The 19,777-nt window shown below is 37.9% G+C and overlaps 1 protein-coding gene across 1 annotated transcript; it reads left to right on the top strand.

Moving 5' to 3' along the window:
- Positions 1-1,251: 1,251 nt before the first annotated feature.
- LOC109563639 (small ubiquitin-related modifier 1-like) lies at positions 1,252-1,595 on the top strand. The gene is made up of 2 exons (XM_070795624.1): positions 1,252-1,395; positions 1,444-1,595. The coding sequence occupies exons 1-2, from the start codon at positions 1,252-1,254 to the stop codon at positions 1,519-1,521; spliced, it is 222 nt and encodes a 73-aa protein (XP_070651725.1). The 3' UTR covers positions 1,522-1,595.
- The last annotated feature ends 18,182 nt before the right edge of the window (positions 1,596-19,777 follow it).

Here is a 19,777-nt window from a genome sequence, read left to right as displayed (position 1 = left end):
TGCTTTTAATGCAAGAGTAAATCAGTCCCTCAGCAAACATGTAATATTTGGTACATGTCAAGCAGCATGGAATGTATTCTTCTTACATGGAGATGCAAGAGGTTATGTCTGTAGTAGGAGATGCTGATATCAACTCTGCCTCCTGGAGGTTATCATTTGTAATAACTTTTCTGACCACTTGGCCCCTCAAGCCCATGGGTGTCCTTTGGTCTCACAGGTGGCTCAGATGGTAAAGAATCTGTGTATAATGCAGGAGACCTGGGGTTTGATCCTTGGGTTGGGAAGATCCCCTGGAGAAGGAAATGGCTTGCCTGGAGAATTCCATGGAGTCACAGTGAGCTGGACACGACTGAGCAACTAACACTTTCACTTTTTTCCCTTTTTCAACCAGGACACAGACACTGTCAGATATGACTGAATTGCAGTAATAAAGACAACTTGGGCTCTAGGAAAAGGCTGGGACCAGTAGGGGGAATGTCTCTACTTAAGTATGTTTATACTACATTTTCCATGACCAGGTCTTAAACTCTTTAAGGTCATAGATAGTGGGGATCCAGCTTATTTGTCTTCTCTACATTTTTGCATCTAGTTTCTTCAAAAACAGAAGGGTGTTGATGGAAAAGTAGAGGCTCTGTGATCACCTGGGCCTGAGCTGGAATCTCTACTTTAGTCAGGGAGGAGCTGAGGGATTGTGTGGAAGGTTTTTAACCTAGCTCCAGGTTTACCCTTGTGTTAAGTGGGAATAATGAAACTACCACAAGGCAGATAGGTATTAGGAAGAAACCTACTTTTCTTACACCTTGAAATATATTAATGAACTTAGAATCCCATGGACGGAGGAGCCTGGTACGCTGTACTCCATGGGGTCACGAAGAGTCAGACACACTGGGCGACTCCACTTTCACTTTTCACTTTCATGCATTGGAGAAGGAAATGGCAACCCACTCGGGTGTTCTTGCTTAGAGAATCCCGGGGACAGGGGAGCCTGGTGGGCTGCCGTCTATGGGGTCACACAGAGTCGGGCACGACTGAAGCGACTTAGCAGCAGCAGCATATATATACATCTCAGATTAAAAGCAAACCTAATAAAAATTTAATAGATAAATCTTACAAGTAGAAGGCGTAGGGGAAGTCCCTTTAGCCACAGTGTTGTGCTGTCGCGTAGAGAGACGGATTTGTAAACCCCGGAGCAAGGTTCTACCTTCCTGAGGCCGCTGGTGTGCAGAGACCCCGGGGGAAGCCACCGTCATCATGTCTTACCAGGAAGCAAAACCTTCGATCGAAGACTTCGGGGATAAGGAGGAAGGAGAATATATTAAAGTCAACGAACAGGATAGCAGTGAGATTCACTTCAAAATGAAAATGACGACGCATCTCAAGAAACTCAATCATACCGTCAAAGACAGGGAGTTCCCATGATTTCACTCAGGTTTCTCTTTGAAGGTCAGAGAATTGCCGATAAATCACACTCCAAAAGAACTGGGAACGGAGGAAGATGTGATTGAAGTTTATCAGGAATAAACAGGGGGTCGTTCAACGGTTTAGATACTCTTTTTATTTTTTTTCTTTCCCTTTAATCCTTTTTTTTTTTTTTTTTTTAAATAGTTCTTTTGTAATGTGGTGTTCAAAACAGAATCAAAAACTGCCACCCTATCTCTTTAAAACATCTGGTAATTTGAATTCTAGTGCCCATTATTCGTTACTGTTTCCTTTAATTATGCTGATTTTTGGTGACCAAACCTCAGCCCCCTTTATATCACTCTTTCCTTTTTAAAATTACATATGTGCATAGAGAGGCCGCCTTTTCTAGGACTGTGCATTTGCAGGCTTGTGATAAATAAGATCAACTAATACTCGTGTTCCTTATGACTTTCCAATTGGCTCTGAAGTTCCAGCACGTGATTGCTTCATTCCTGGAGAATGGAACTTTTTTGGAAAACAGAATTGTGGAAAAATGACCTTTCCTTAATTTGAAGCTACTTTTAAAATCTGAGGGTCTGGACCAAAAGAAGAGGAATATCCAGTTGGAGTCAAAATGACAGAGATGTTGAGAATAATGACTAACTCCAAAGATGGCTTCACTGAAGAGAAACCATTTTAAGATGAAAAATCTTGTCAGAAGATCCTAGAAAAGATCTAATTTTCATTAGCGGTTAAAGTTATTCATGCAGAAGTGTATACAACAGAAAGCTGCTCTTTTTGACTTTATTTGTACTTTTTGGCCTGGGATATGGGTTTTAAATGGACATTGTCTGTACCAGTGTCATTAAAATAAACAAAATATTTGTAAAAAAAAAATCTTACAAGTATTCTTTATATGCCATGGAATTAAAGCCCAAGATACATAAAAGAAAAATATTATATTAAATTCTGTTTTGTTGTCTAAAGGGGAGGACCAGATTATGTTTTATTCTATCCCCAAGAACGGGGAAGCAGCAGTTTCCAACCTGAAACCAAATTAATAGCCTGAGGTTTCTGAGATGAATTATCCCCAAAGGGCATCAGATATCCCAGACCAGGAAACCAGGAGCACTGTTGGGTTTTAAGTGATATAAAGTCAGATCTATGCAAATATGTGGTCATTTGTGAAAAAGAAGCATCCATAAACTTCCATAGTGCCCCCATCCATAAACAGGGGCACTTGGTCCTGGAAACATAGGGCTGTGAGGAGCCTGGGGGAAACTGAGGTACCAGCTGTTTCCACCAGCCATATTTTAACAAGCTATTCTTACCACATAAAACTTCACATTATTTCTAAGAGCAGACATACCAGTCCTGGCCTGGCCCACATCCAATTTGGGTAATTGCATTTTGTCATCTTTCGGGTCTCCCTGGCACTTTCAATTAGCCGTAATTTATATTCTTTCCAGTTTACAATTGAAACTGCCTTGTATTGCAGCTGTGGGGTTACACAGAGAAGGCAGCTAAATTAACAAACAGCCAGTACATTATTGCTGTTTTTCAGTTCTCTTTTGCCTTACATTTCTACGGCGTGCTAAAGGTCAGGGATTATTAGTTCCATTTTATAAGAGAGACCATTCAAGCTCCAAAGTAATTTACATCCATGAGGAGTTGGAGTACAAAGTGAAAAATAAATTCCCATTTGGGTATATGCCTATACCTTAGAACCGAAAAAAGGAAATAACAAATCTTTTATAAAAGAGAACGAATCACTTCAATATATTAATAAATAGAGGTACATTGTTCTTCTTTCCTCTGCTTCTTTAAAAAAAAAAAAAAAAAGTATTTATTAAGTTTCCACTTGTACTGAGTATTGTTCCAGGTGTTGACATCCAGAGGTAAACAGTGGATGGCTTTTCTCAGATCCTTAAAATACACCAATACCTGGTTAGCTTATTTGATATTCACAAGAGCTTTATGAAGTGTACACTAATGTTAGTCCTATCTTACGTGTGAGGAACTGAGGCAAAGTGTTAAGAACTTTCCAGAGGATAGCAGTTACCATCAAAGCTTCAAACCTCAGCTATTTGATGCCAATACCTGTGCTCTCCATCACTGTAATAATCTCTTCCATGCACAGAATATTCCTGGACTTTACTATTACATATTGGAAGATGGACAATAAACAAACAAACAAGAGAACTCTCTGAGTGATCAAATACGAGTGCTGTGAAGAGAATTAAAATATTCTGACGAGGTAGAGTCATGAGGCATTGCTTAAGCTAGGTGATAAAAAGGCTTTTCTATTTCTACGGGGAGATCTGGAACAGAAAAGGCCAGCTAAGCAAATATGAAGGAAACAGTGCTGGAAATAGAAAAAAGAGCCAGTGCCAGGACCCTGGTGTGTTTGCAGAATCAGAATCAGCCCAAAATGGCTGGAGCACATAGATTAAATTTGGTTGGAGACAGACAGGCACAGGATTACATAGGACCTAAATAGTGTAACATGTTTAGCTTTTATTTTACTTGTGCTTTTGAAGGTTTTAAGTAGATAAATGACATATTCTATTTTAAAAGATTATTTTAAAGGGAGGATCTATTTAAGGTGTGGGCAAGAGTGGAAGAGAAACAATTCAAGGTCCCAGGTAAGAGATGATTGTTAGCTGGACTAGGGCACATTTAGAGATTAGAGGGAAAAGGGGATGGATTTAGAATATGTTTTTGTTGACTTTGCTGATGGATATTGGAGGGGAGCAAGTAAGGAAAAGAGAAGACTCAAAAAAAGAAAAAAAAAAATTATTAGTTAAACCTAAGTATTTCACCAAAGGATTTTGGTGGTTTCTTCTGAGGATTCTTAGCTGGGATAAAAAAGATGATTAAATGATATTTAAATTTTATTTCATTAATGTTCATTAACCAAGTCAGTAGTGAAAGTCGCTCATTCATGTCCGACTCTTTTCGACCCTACGTGCTAAAGCCTGTCAGGCTCCTCTGTCCATGGAATACTCCAGGCAAGAATACTGGAGTGGGTTGCCATTCTCTTCTCCAGGGGATCTTCCCCACCCAGGGATGGAACCTAGGTCTCCTGCATTGTAGGAAGATACTTTACCATCTGAGCCACTAGATAAAATAAGTAAAATAAATTTGCATTTATTTTAAGAAATGATTTAAGGTACATATGAGCACTGTTAGCCTTGTTTGAATTTTTTATCAATGTGTGTAAAATGGATTTATGATTTTACAAAATCAGAAGAGGGTCTTATATGTGTTATTTTGGTGTACAACATACAAAGTTAAATACAAATAAGGCACTATTTACAGCAAATGAATAGGATATCAAATTATTGTGTTGAACTCACATCTTCTTAATGGAAGACATTTTGTTTTTTTAAATGAAAGTGTGAAAGGATCCATGGTGGTCCTTAAATTATGTCAATTGTGTGCATTAAAAAAAAATGCCTAACATAATTTAAAGTGGATGTATTTTACAGAAAACTGTTTAAGGATTTTGGAAAAACTGTAAGTATTTTCCATAAGATGTAATGGGACCTGAGATAACATTAACACATTTGATTACTAAAACAAACTATGGAGAGATTGCATGTTTTCTTTTTTTAATATACAATGCATCCTCTTAGGTTTGAGCTGATGTTTTGACAGACTGTCTGTCTACAGTCCCTTTTCCAGCATAATTGCACAGATTAAAAAAAAAAAAGCCTGATCTCAAAGGGTTTTTATTAATTTCGAGTGCCGAAGGAATTGGAGGAAGGCGACATGGGTGTACAATGGTAGAGCATTTGTAGTATTAGATATCTATAGATGATCTATTGTAAATTTCAATTTTTTGTTCTTTCCTGGGTTCCAAACTTACAAGAGGAGAATTTCCACCTGGATATCGCACAGGCTTACCCAGACTGGCTAAATTGCAAATGACTTAGTTCTTGCATTTCCTAATCCAGTTGATAAAATTGTCATTCAGTTGGTTCTCCAAGCTCCTATGTTGAAAGCTGCTCCCAGTAGTTTAACAACCCTACACTCAATCTTTTACTAAGTCTGATTGTTAACCTTTCAAATACCTCTCCAATTTCCTCCCCCACCCCCGCCCTTTACTATCACTACTATATTATGTCTCCTTCCTCCATCTCTAGGCTGGATTATTGCAGTAGTTCTCTAGTTCCTCCCTTCTGGCTCTTCCCCATTCCTTTTGGCTTTTCACCACTCCAACTCAGCATCTATGCTGATACCAGTTATCTCAAATTTAATTACTCTTTTAAAACATTTACCTTTCTCCTCATGACCCTCAAATTAAGTCTACACTCCTTAACATGGTAACATCCCTTTATGAAATGGCCTTACCTGATTTTACCACTATGGTCCATCTTTCAAATTTCCTGACAGAATCTTAACCATCTCCCAAGGGTCATCTCTAGTACCAAACCTCTTTCACATTCCTGAGATTTTTAGTATCTTTATTCAGCTTGCTTGAATAGTTTCTGCTCTCTTCTCACTTGAATATATTTATCCCAAAGCTGGATTTTTATTCGTTTTCTATATGAAAATCTTCTCTTTAAGAGTCTCAAAAATACAAGCAAAATTTATAAGGAAAAGGGCTTCTCAGGTGGTGCTGGCAGTATAGAACCCACCTGCCAATGCAGGAGACATAAGAGACATGGGCTCGATCCCTGGATTGGGAAGGTTCCCTGGAGGAGGGGATGGCAACCCATTCCAGTATTCTTGCCTGGAGAATCCCATGGACAGAGGAGCCTGGCAGGCTATAGTCCATAGGGCTGCACAGAGTCAGACATGACTTAAGTGACTTAGCACACACACATAAGTAAAAAACCCAGGTAGGGAAGCCAGCACAATCACAATTCCTCCAGATTTCTGTTTCTTGAGTTTCTTTTTGTTTTCCCCTCTCAATTCATACCTAATATTTCTCAGATTTTTGTTGGAGTAGCTGCTAGTAGCACTATTAACTCTAGTTTCTCCACATCTTTGATAACATTTTCAATTTTTTGAAGAGATTTTGTTAGGGCATTTATGACTAATCTGATTCAGTAAGTCTGGGTTTAAAGAAACACATCTGTTTTTTCTTTGCTATTAGAGTTGAGAACAAAAGTGCAAAAGCATAAAATTTAGGCATAGAAACTGGAACTCTTTCTTTGCTGTTGCTACATCACAGTCACTAATGCTTGGGGCTTGACCAAAGCCTCTTTTCACTCCTTAAAAGCCTCTTTGTCCCAAATTTTGTCTAGAACATCTCGTTCCTAAGACACATCTCTTCCATTCCCATTCCTTTTCCTTTTATACCCTGAGGGTCATTTACAATCACAACTCCTTCACTGTTTTGTTTTGTTTTTCCCTTTCCAGGGACCAGTTTGAACCAGGAACCTCTGGAAAGAAATGAGTCCTAAATGGATGCTCACATTTCCCTCCGTGAGTATACCAGACACTACTGTCTCCCTCTGCTTGATGAACGCTAAAGATTTCTTAGTGGGTTTTTTTTGGGGGGGGGTATTAAAATTTGGGTCTCAGAATATGTGATAAATGCTAAAGATACTGCAATATTTAAATGATAGGGTGGATGCAGATAGATGACAGATTGTTTTTCAGTCTAATGGCTTAAAATATGCAGAGTACAAGCTTTTAAATTTTAGTGTAATTAATTGCTACAGTTGTATAATTGCTTGTCATCTCAGTTTTTGTCTTAATATGAATATTTTTTTCCTTCTCTGCAATCTCTCACTTGAGGGAGAATAGAATCTAACAAATATACTACAAACAATACACTAAAATTATGTGCATATGGAATCATAGCATATATGGAAAAAATCCTTTTGAAAACTATATAATACTGTCATCATTTAATCTAGACCTTTTATTTTTACTCATGAAGGAATCAACTCTGGGAGATAAGATGACTTTCTAAAGACTACACAAAGACTACACTAAGAGAATGCTCTTAGTTACTAAGCATACTGACCCTGAGTCCAGTCCCTTTTCTATCATATCCAAAAGCTTTAATACTTCTTAAAGTCTTAGCAAAAATTTTCCATGTTCCTGTATTTCTTTGTTCTTCTGCAATCATCTTCTAAACCATTGACCTTGAACTTACGTAGAGTACAGAAAAGCTCATCTGAGGTGGCACAGTGGGAATGACCCAGAACAGATCTCATCCTCTAAATCTGACTTGCGTTTGTGACTATTAGTTCTTCTCAGATTTTGATGGGTACTGTCATATAAAAGCTAAGCAAGAAGGGAGATGAGACCTGAGATGCTAGTAATAACATAGTGCTGTTGATAAACCAAGTTTTGTTTCTTTTTCATTTTTGCTCAAGAATGTCACATTCCTAGAAGAAGGGTCAGGTCCTGAAGGGGCTATTAGTGGCATCCCAACCAAGGTCCTTCCAGCTTGGGTTGTCCTAGTACGCTTGAGTGTGCTGTCCATGGTGCTGAGGGTCCAGTGCTAAAAATAGCTGTTACAAATTCCTCTCCCTTCTGGCGAAATCATCTTACCGTGTGTTTCAGAGTTTTACAGTTGCCTAGAGGAAGCTTTGAAAGCTCTGCAACCATTTCAAAAACATAACAACTCAAAAAGGTAGCTTCCAGAACATCCTGTTTATGACAGCTGAAGTTGAAAAATTCATATCACCAGGAGAAACAGATTTAAATTTTTGTAACTATTTTGCTGTTCCTAAAATAATACTCCTTATATGTTTTTAAAAATTAAAGCAAGAGCTTTGATTGCTGTGTCCCTAGTTAAATTTTTCTCCAAAAATTTGAAGTAGTATAATATGATATACAGTAATTGTCAACCAAAAGAATAAAAACTATCCAAAGAAAATTAAATACAGTTCACCCTGTGGATACAGGAATACTAGATAAGAATTAAGAGTCAGCTTCAAGTTGGGGTCTATATAAAATGATCAAACAGGAGCAGTCAGACAAAGAAAGATGGGAATGCCTTTTATGGTATGAGTTAATATAAGTTGCATGGTGTGAATAATTGCATATTTAGAAGATCCCCTCTATCTACAGTCCCTACATATTAAAAAAAAAAAAAAAAAAAAGCTCCTTATTCAGCTGCTACACCCACTAAAGTGAATATTCATAAGGGATATACTGCTGTACTTAATTACTCCAAAATGGCCTTGGATGCTTTCCTATTTTTCTGGGGGACCCTTATTGTAAATGGAGGCATTCTCTGTGATGAATGTAGTATCAGAATTTTAAACTGCACTTATGCCCTCTTATCCATCTCTGATATACATTGATAACATTTTTATTGACATTCAAGCCTCCTGACCTTTGTCTCTGCTAGTGGAATATGATACCCCCCAAAAAAACCTCTGCAATGTGAAATTCTGTGCCTAGATGAGATTTGCATCTCATCTCATATTTTATTTGCGATTGCTTTTCACTTCACTTAGGTAGGAGGTTGTCCTAGTATGAATTCCTAACAGGTAGTTCTAAGATAAACCTTGGAATACTCCACCATGCTATTTTACTCATCATGCCCAATCTCTTTCTGAGTTTCGAACCGTCTAGACCCTGAAAGCAAACAAATGGGAGAAAGTAAGGCCACCAAAAGCACTAACAACCATAAATGTCACTGCAAACTAGGTACTCAAAGGCCCTCCCTAACTGTATTACTTGCCAGTTATTGAAAGATCTCTGTAAACACTTTATTTTATACTTTTCTCTGCCTACTGATGCTTTGGGTATTGCTGATACTTCTTAGGAGGTGAGTCTATTTTTATAAATCTTAACTATTGATGATGTTACTTTTCTCATTCTTGCTGTTTCTCAACTCACACTATCTCTGTTGATGAGCATTTCCTTATTAGAGTTACAAACATTTTATTAGGCATTAGTGACCTTCTCATTACTAAATCTTGTTTAACTTCTTTTCTTCAGAAAGCACTCTCTTACTTTGGCCCTGTGACACCATACCACATTATTCCTTTCTTCCACTGCTGCACATATCCTTGAAGGTTAGTGTTTCTGTACTAGGTTTTCTTCTACATTTGTCAAAGTGGTTTTGTCTACCATCAAATATTCAATTATCCCTCATGTACTAATGACCTACTCCTGCTGCTGCTGCTAAGTCACTTTAGTCGTGTCCAACTCTGTGTGACACCATAGACGGCAGCCAACCAGGCTCCCCCGTTCCTGGGATTCTCCAGGCAAGAACACTGGAGTGGGTTGCTATTTCCTTCTCCAATGCATGAAAGTGAAAAGTAAAAGTGAAGTTGGTCAGTCGTGTCTGACTCTTCTCGACCCCATGGTCTGCAGCCTACCAGGCTCCTTTGTCCATGGGATTTTCCAGACAAGAGTGGGGTGCCATCGCCTTCTCCAGACCTACTCCTACCATTTTCCAAAACTCTTATTCCAAATGTCCAACTACCTTTTCAACATTTCTACCCAAGTATCTTGCTGGATTCTCTAATCCACATATCCAAAATTGAACCTATTGCCTTACCCCCTCCCCCCACATACAACCTTCTTTATTACCACCTTTGTGTTTACTTTCAAAGAATAAAACCAACATCATTGTTATCCTCACCAAACTTCTGGCAGCTTTCCTTAACCCCATTTTCCCCTGATACCTCCATACAGAAACTCACTCTTTCTTACCCACTCTATTCTATGGCCATTTTCCCTTCTCTCACTTTCAATCACAAACTCAGAGGAGCCACCATCAGCTCTTATCTGAATTGCTGCAACAGCTCTGCTTTTGTTGTTGCCCAGCACTACCTCCCCTCACCTATTCTTCACAAAGAAGTCATCATAGTTTTAAAGCATATTTTATTATAATGATTCTCATGTAAGTCCTGAGTGTTTTTTTTCTAAGTCACCATTAGGATGAAAATCACACCTGCCAGTTCTGACCCTTGACTGCTTCTCCAGCCTTTCTCCTGACTCTTCACTGCCTCCCTTTGTTTCATGTTCCAATCATGTTGACAACTTTAAAATTTGTTGAATAGGCCATATTCTCTCTGGACTTCTGATCTTCCTCTGTTTCCCTTCCTACTCTTCTCTTTATGTAGCTGATTTAAAAGTCATTTTCTCTAAGAAACCATTACTGTGGCTCCTTCATTCTCTCCACACACTCAGATGCTTTGCTCTCCTCACTTCTGGTGCATTCCCATTGTATCATTTATTTATGATTATTCCTTTCTTTTCCTTTATTTTGTCTCCAATATTTAGCACAGTGCTTGGTACAGATAGGCAATTATCATCCATTGGAAGAACAGAAGAATACATGAAAGTACAAAGCGGTTTTTTTCCCGTTGAGTTAATGTATATTTTTCTTTTGTCTGTAATATAAGGCTGCCCTACATGCTGAATATATACTCATGTATGTTTAGTGTCTGCAGAGTAGTGAATAGGGAAAGAATTGAAGGTAGGGTTGGGAGAAATAGGAGATGGAGAATGGATTCCAGTCAGATGTAGTTCTTCAAGACTTCAAGGCACTTAAAATTGAGAAAATTCAGTAAGTAGCTTTGGATTTTATTTTTAATCATAAAAAGCTGTTTATTTTGAACTTACGATTTTTGCCTTTCAGTGTATTGGGAATACTTATTTGAGAGGAGTGAAGGAATTAAAAAGACCTCTGCACATTTCTTATGAATTCTTGCTAAAAAATAAAAATCAAAGAAATCTTTCATGTTTTCTTTTAATTTAGCCTCAATAGAAAATAGCTAAGGTAAAAGGGACATCTTGGGGGTTCTCCAAATACAAAATTATTTCTACCTGGGTTTAGGATCAATAGAATGACATTTTATAGAGATCAAAAAATTCATGCTCCTAACTATGATGTGCTTATATAAAGATTAAAGAGAGTTTGCATTACTTGTACGCATATCTGCAAGAAAGGATCTGGAGAGTTTTGGAAATAGACAACAGTCTAGGAATTTCTTCAACAAAAAAATCTATCTATAGAATGAAAAGTTTATAGATTATCTAAATTTTTGACTTTTATTGTACACATATAATCAATACTATATACATATATATATATATAATATGCATATTCAAATTTGTTTGCCATACTGCTACTGCTGCTAAGTCACTTCAGTCATGTCCGACTCTGTGTGACCCCATAGACAGCAGCCCACCAGGCTCCCCTGTCCCTGGGATTCTCCAGGCAAGAACATGGGAGTGGGTTGCCATTTCCTTCTCCAATGCATGAAAGTAAAAAGTGAAAGTGAAGTCGCTCAGTTGTGTCTGACTTTTAGTGACCCCGTGGACTGCGGCCTACCAGGCTCCTCCATACATGGGGTTTTCCAAGCAAGAGTACTGGAGTGGGGTGCCATTGCCTTCTCCGAGTGTTTGCCCTGGTTGACATGATAAAAACATGAAATATAACAATAAGTTATTACATGGTCTTTGGTTCTACTAGTTTGTAATGTTATTTCCCTAGCTGACAATAAGAATGCAGGATTTTTTTTTCTCAAGCAGGAATCCTACATATAAAAAGGCATTTTAAGAAAGACTCTTTTGTGTATGTTTGCCTGCCTGCACCTCTCTCTCTGTTGTTGTGTATGTGTTTATGTGTGTGTAAAGTCAATGAGATTTTAGCTCCATCTGATTTGGAGATCCTGCACAGAACTAAACAGAGTTAGCTTAGTTTAGGGATCAGTTAGTCGCATGGATTTCCTCCACAGGGCTTATGCTGTCCAGAGCTTTGGTCCTTCTCAAGTCCTATCAAATAAGCTATATTTACATGCACATATGCATATTCAAAACTTCACATAAAGTTTTTGAAAGATGGGAACTTACACAGGGTTCCAGCTTTTCACCATCTTGCTTCATTGCTTTCTCTTCTTTCTCTTTAGTTTCCCCAAACCCCTATTTTTCTCTTGTGAAGGGAAGTCCTACATCTCTTTTGTTTCTTGCTTTAAGCTAATGTATGTCCTCCCTTGCTTCTCAGGGTCTTCTTTCCTCCCTCCCCTATAAGAGGCTTATCAAAATAGTTCTCAAAACAAAAACTATTCTCTCAATAAAAGCATTGTTCTTAGCTTCTTAAAAACAGCAAAACCAAAAGAACTTTATCACATTACAATAAAATTAAAATTGTATCTTTTTAAAGAACTGTTATCCATTAGTTTATACTTTCTGTCATTTTTAATAATATAATAAAGTTAAATGTGTGCGTTCAGTCATGTCCGACTCTTTGTGACCCCATGGACTGTAGCACCAGTCTCCTTTGTCCATGGATTTTTCCAGGCAAGAATCCTGGAACGGGTTGCCATTTCCTATTCCAGGGCATCAAATCTGACTCTTTTTTGTCTCCTGCATTGGCAGGCAGATTCTTTACCACTGTGCCACCTGGGAAGTTCCAATCTATGTAAAGCTGTCTGTAAATTCCCTCTGTATATAATAAAGTTATGTTGACTTTTAATAATGATAGTTTGTGGGGAAAACAAAGTGCTAATTATCTTTTAGTGGTAATGGAAACAATATAATTAACCAATCTAAAATTTCAAAATCTAAAATAAAGTGGTTAATTTTGCATTTAAGAGTAGGGAACTATACTTTGATATACAGTCATTAGCATTGGTTTTTTTTAAAGAATGTAAGTTAGTTAATAAATGAACATTTTGATGGCTGATCAAATGTGTGTGTGACTAGCATGCATATTGTGTGAAAATTGTAATTTCTTGAGACTAGTTATGCTGCATAATACTTCATTGACTACTTAAGTATCTACTTATGCCTAAATATATAAATAGTTTGCCTTTTATTACTTTTAAATTGAATACTACTTTACCTTCCTAGAGTAGTAATTCAGAATTATTGTCACTATACTGCCTAAATTAGATAAGCTTGAGATGAAAACAATCTACTGAATTCAAGCCTCAGAACAGCTAAAGAAGAAAATCCAATATTCCCTCATATAAATACAATACAGTAGGTTATGGAAACAAATTAAGGGCAGAAAATTTAGTTCTAATATTTGAATTGAGCAAGTATAGATCATGAAATTTGAGTTTATTTCAATTCTACCATATTTGAAAAAAGATTATTCATTTATATAGGGCCTTTTTATTTTTAATTTTTTTTTTCATTTTTACTACCATTACTTTAATAGTAAAAGGTACAATTAAAGGAAAAAGTCTGACAAAATCAAAATGTTATGTTACAGTTTGGCAGCTTAAAATGTTAGCTATGGACCTTTGAAACTTCTGTCCTAGCTGTTGAGAGAATCGTTTATATGAGAGGGCTGGTAAACCATCATTTCAGTCAATAAATCTCCGTGGAGGTTGTATCATTGCCCGTGTTGGTAAGTTCAGCTACTGCCCTTTGGGTCCTAACAAGCTATTCAGGACTGCAAGACAATGCTATTTTTTAGGACTTCCTAGCATGAAGCAAACGATATAAAATTACTACCATTAAATTGAATAAAAAGGTGAAGCTATTACTCCTAGTCATAAAAATAATCTTGGAACAATTTGGAGTAAGTTAAACCCTCACATTATTGCTCTTATGTGCTTTGAGTCCCAGTATGAGGCTTGTGTTGGCAGAAATCAAAGAATCTCACTCTGTGAGTCACTTAAAATGGTCAGGAATGATGACATATGCTGCAAAAATGATCGGAAGTATATCCCTAAAACAACTGATGAGACTATTTGCATTATTCAATAAATATTTAATGACAAACTCTTGACCCATATTACTTAATATGCTTTTTCCAATTTCACAGGCACGACTTTTTCTTTATGGAATTGTAAGATGTATATCAAGGAGAAGGCAATGGCACCCCACTCCAGTACTCTTGCCTGGAAAATCCAATGGGTGGAGGAGCCTGGTAGGCTGCAGTCCATGGGGTCGCTAAGAGTCGGACACGACTGAAGGACTTCACTTTCACTTTTCACTTTCATGCATTGGAGAAGGAAATGGCAACCCACTCCCGTGTTCTTGCCTTGAGAATCCCAGGGACGGGGGAGCCTGGTGGGCTGCCGTCTATGGGGTCACACAGAGTCAGACACAACTGAAGGGACTTAGCAAGATGAACCAAAGATTATAGGTCATCTACTCATAGGCTTTTTTTCTGGATTCCAGTCATTCTGTTTTTTATGGTCCAGTGATGAAAATTAAATACTGACTTTTTTGAAATTTAAGGATGAGAGCAAAACAAATAGATAAATGAGAGCAATATCAGAATCACTTCAAATTGTAATGATTCTTACCTAGATACAAAATAGTTGCATACAACTTAGATCCTATGTGTTAAAATATATCTGTTTTATATTTTCTACTCATAAATTGAATCCATTTTTGTTATTGGAAGACTGAAGTTACAGAGAAATATTAATGTAAAAGAAAATTCCCTTTAAAATAAATGCATTCTGTATGGAAAGGAATACACAGAATTTTTTTTTTTTCCTCCCTCATAGCTCATGGTGATTTTGGCCTTCAGCAGGCCAAGGTCTTTTTCTCAAAACTTCTTTATGCAGTTTCATGACCTTCTAATAATTTGAGTTTTATAATGAGTTCAGCTGATTACAAGCTACCTTTCTATAACTTAGATACAAGGAAAGTAATATTTCTATCCCCTTTATTTTTCATTGGTTGCTCTGGTCTCTTTCATTAGAAACCACCTACTGATTGGTTTTTTAAAAATTAAGTGTATCTCTTATCCAGTTTAAAACCTGAACTAATCATACTATTTAGAGAAGGCAATGGCACCCTACTCCAGTACTTTTGTCTGGAAAATCCCATGGATGAAGGAGCCTGGTAGGCTGCAGTCCATGGGGTCGCTAAGAGTCGGACACGACTGAAGGACTTCACTTTCACTTTTCACTTTCATGCATTGGAAAAGGCAATGGCAACCCACTCCAGTGTTCTTGCCTTGAGAATCCCAGGGACGGGGGAGCCTGGCGGGCTGCCGTGTCTGGGGTCGCACAGAGTCAGACATGACTGAAGTGACTTAGCAGCAGCAGCAGCAGCAATCATACTATTAAACCATCCTTCAGATAAACTTTTAGGTAACTTCTCCACTTATCCTAGTCAGGGGTGGGCTTTGCATTTGTGAGGACAAGGCCCCTGACCTCATGCCAGTCATGAGCTGGGCATTGGCTGGTATCTGCTGATTGTGAGGTAAATTCTAGGTCTTTTGTCTTTATATGCACTTGCCGTGCCCATTAATCTTTGTTCTACTCTCAGATCTAGAAACAGTCCTAGAGAGAGTCTTTGATGAGCCTAATCTACCTAAAGATTTGTTAATCAGAGATTTGCATGTGGCAAACACTGGTCTTAGTCAGAGCAGTCTCCTCTGATTGCTCCTTGTACTACCTTAAGAGATTCTAGCAAGCCTTTCACTTGTTTTTACTTCTGTAATAAAGGAAACAAAAGTGTTCCTCTGGAGAAATAAGACACAATTGTTTTTTTCTGCTGGTGCAGTACCACCAATGTTACTTTAATATGTGTGTTGCCAGATCATTGATCCTAGGCTCCTCAGAGTTTCAAGTGAATAGTGTCCTATTGTGCTTTGATTTCTTCTGTAAAAAAGTCCTAATTTTCTCCAGGCAGGACAGAGTTGGGCAAAAAGGATGTCAGAGAAGGAAAAGTTTCAAAAGTTAAATAGAAAAGCACTTAAATAACCCAACCATCACACTTATTACAGATATTTTTTCTATTTATGTTTCTAAAAGTAGAGCATGAATTAAAAAATGTATTAAAATTCAAAGGAGAAATGTTCCAGAGTCAGAAAATATATATAGATACTGATAAAGTTTAAAGCATAAAAAATTAAATGCATTTCTGTGGTAAAAATAATGGTCAAAAATTAACAGCATATTGGTGAAAATGTTCTTAATGTAGCTATAAAATCATTGATACCCAGAATTCTCAAACACTCTTACATATAAATAAGAAAAATAAAGGTATTCTATTCATAAATAACTATTTGTAAAAGTAGAACTGCAAATGGCCAGCAAACATTAAAATAAATGTTCAGGAGACTTCTAGTTTCTAGTTCTGCATATAAGAAGCTTGGAAGCTTCCAGTCTATCTGAACAATAGGTGAAAAACTGAACAGATTAAAAAATCAACAGCTTTTCTTGGATCCATTAGAAAAGGGAAGATCCAGGGCACACTGCAACCTCCAAATTTAAGAGATAGACAAATCTGGGGAATCACAGTTTACCAGAGCTGAGACCACTGTGGAAAACAGTGCCAGGTAGGAAACTCTGAGCTGTAATTGACAAATTGCTGAAGGCTCAGTGAGGACCACTCTGAGAACCAAAAGTTCCCAGTAAACTCACTTTAAGTGGAACCACAACAATTCTGAGTGAGATTTATTTTCAGGAGCCCAACCTGATTTCTGGAAAATATTGGACAAAAATCTACTCATGTTTCCAGCAAAGGCAGTGGAAAAGGACTATTTTGAAACATACCAGCATACTCTTTTTCTTAACAAGACCTGCACTCAGAGGAAACGAGATAACTAGAGCCTAACCTGCTGGGGTCTTATCAGAAGCAAATTAACCTGAGGTAGAGGTAATCCCTTCACAGATCACTACCTTGTTGTGGTGAAGGGGCTTGCATAACTCAATAAAGCTATGAGCCATGTCATGTAGAGCCACCCAAGAAGGATGGATCATAGCAGAGAGTTCTGACAAAATGTGATCCACTGGAGGAGGAAATGGCAAACCATCCTTGTATACTTGCCATGAGAACCTCGTGAAGTGTATAAAAGGACAAAAAAATACGACACTGAAAAATGAATCCCCCAGGTCAGAAGGTGTTCAATATGCTACTGGGGAAGAACAGAAATAATAGCCCCAGAAAGAATGATATGGCTGGGCCAAAGCAGAAGTGATGCTCAGTTGTGTATGTGTCTGGTGATGAAAGTAGAATCTGATGATGTAAAGAACAGTATTGCATAGGAACCTGGAATATTAGGTCCATGAATCAAGGTAAAATGGACATGGTCAAGCAGGCGATGGTAACAATAAACATCAACATCTTAGCAATCAGTGAACTCAAATGGATAAGAATGGGTGAATTTAATTCAGATTGCCATTATATCTACTACTGTGGGCAAGAATCCCATAGAAGAAACGGAGTAACCCTCATAGTCAACAAAAGAGTCTGAAATGCAGTACTTGGATGCAGCCTCAAAAATGACAGAATGATCATGGTTCATTTCCAAGGTGAACCATTCGACGTCACAGTAATTCAAATATATGTCCCTACCACTAATGCCAAAGAAGCTGAAGTTGATCAGTTCTATGAAGACCTAGAACTAACACCAAAAAAGATGCTCTATTCATCATTGGCGATTGGAATGCCAAAGTAGGAAGTCAAGAGATACCTGGAGTAACAGACAAGTTTGGTCTTGGAGAACAAAATGAAACAGAGCAAAGGCTAACTGAATTCTGCCAAGAGAATGCACTGGTCATAGCAAGTACCCTCTTTCAATAACACAAGAGATGACTTTACACATGGACATCACCAAATGGTCAATACTAAAATCAAATTGATTGCATTCTTTGTAGTTAAAAATGAAGAAGCTGTACAGAGTCAGCAAAAACAAGACCTGGAGTTGACTGTGGCTCAGATCATCAGCTTCTCATAGCAAAATTCAGGCTTAAACTAAAGAAAGCAGGGACAACCACTAGACCAGCCAGGTACAACTTAAATCCCCTATGAATATGCAGGGGAGGTAATAAATAGATTCAAGGGATTAGATCTAATAAACAGTATGCCTGAAGAACTATGGACAGAGGTCCACAATATTGTACAGGAGGCAGTGAATAAAAACATCCCCAAGAAAAAGAAAAGCAAGAAGGCAAAGTTGTTATCTGAGGCTTTACATATAGCTGAAGAAAGAAGAGAAGCCACAAGCAAGGGAGAAAGGGAAAGGTATATCCAACTAAGTGCAGAGTTCCAAAGAATAGCAAGGAAAGACAAGAAGGCCTTCTTCAATGAACAATGCATAAAACTAGAGGAAAAAAACAGAAGGCGAAAGACTAGAGATCTCTTCAGGAAAATTGGAGATATCAAAGGAACATTTTGCCCAAAGATGGACACAATAAAGGACAGAAACAGTAGAGACCTAGTAGATGCTGAAGAGATCAAGAATAGATGGAAAGAATACATAGAAGAACTGTACAAAAAAGATATTAACGAACCAGATAACTGTGATGGTGTGGTCAGTCACCCAGAGCCAGACATTCTGGAGTGTGAAGTCAAGTGGGCCTTAGGAAGCACTGCTGTTAATAAAGCTAATGGTTGTAATGGAGTTCCACTAGAGTATTCAAAACCCTAAAGGATGATGCCATCAAGGTGTTGCACTTAACATGTCAGTAAATCTGAAAGACCCAGAAGTGACCACAGGACTCAAAAAAGACCAATCCTCATCCCAATTCCCAAGAAGGGTATAACTAAAGAATGATCAAACCATTGGACAACTGCACTCATCTCCCATGCTAGTCATGTCATACTTAAAATCTTGTATGCTAGTCTTCAGCATTATGTGAACCAAGAACTTCCAGATACCCAAGCTGGGTTTAGAAAAGGAAGAGGGACAAGAAATCAAATTGCCAACATTTGCTGGATCATACAGAAAGCAAGGAATTTCCAGAAAAATATCTACATCTGTTTCATTGACTACACTAAAGCCTTTGACTGTGTGGATCATAACACACTGCAGAAGATTCTTAAAAAGATGGGAATATTAGATCACCTTACCTGTCTCCTGAGAAACCTATGTGCTGGTCAAGAAGCAACAGTTAGAACCCTGTATGGAACAACTGATTGGTTCAGGACTGAGAATGGAGTATGAGAGGGCTGTCTGCTCTCATCCTGTTTGTTTAACCTATACTCTGAGCACATCATGTGAAATGCTGAGCTGGATGAATTACAAACTGGAATCAAGATAGGCGGGAGAATCATCAACAACCTCAGATATATATGATACCAGTCTAATGGCAGAAAGTGAAGAGGAACTAAACAGCCTCTTGATGAGGGTGGAAGAGAGTGAAAGAGCCAGCTTAAAACTAAATATTAAAAAAAAAAAAAAAACCACTAAGATCATGGCATCTGGTCCCATTACTTCATGGCAGGGGAAATGTGGAAGTAGTGACAGATTTCCTTTTCTTGGGCTCTAATCTAAAATCACTGTGGATGGTGACTTCAGCCATGAAATTGGCGATTGCTTCTTGGCAAGAAAATGGTGACAAACCTGGACAGTGTGTGGAAAAGCATAGACATTACTCTGCCAACAAAGGTTTGTATAGTTAGCCTATGGTCTTCCCAGTGGTCATGTATGGCTGTGAGATCTGGACTGTAAAGAAGGTAGAGTGCCAAAGAATTGATGCCTTCAAACTGTGGTATTACAGGAAACTCCTGAAAGTCCCTTGGA

This window comes from Bos indicus, chromosome 9 (assembly GCF_029378745.1).
Source record: "Bos indicus isolate NIAB-ARS_2022 breed Sahiwal x Tharparkar chromosome 9, NIAB-ARS_B.indTharparkar_mat_pri_1.0, whole genome shotgun sequence".
In the NCBI taxonomy this organism is placed as follows: Eukaryota; Metazoa; Chordata; class Mammalia; order Artiodactyla; family Bovidae; genus Bos; species Bos indicus.
The sequence above is the reverse complement of the archived record's forward strand: the minus strand, read 5'-3'. Positions and strand labels throughout refer to the sequence as shown.

Coding starts and splice junctions, on each gene's coding strand:
- LOC109563639 (XM_070795624.1), top strand. CDS start 1,252: ATGTCTTACCAGGAAGCAAAACCTTCGATCGAAGACTTCGGGGATAAG. Junction 1,396..1,443: donor TCAAGAAACTCAATCATACC/GTCAAAGACAGG, acceptor TTCTCTTTGAAG/GTCAGAGAATTGCCGATAAA.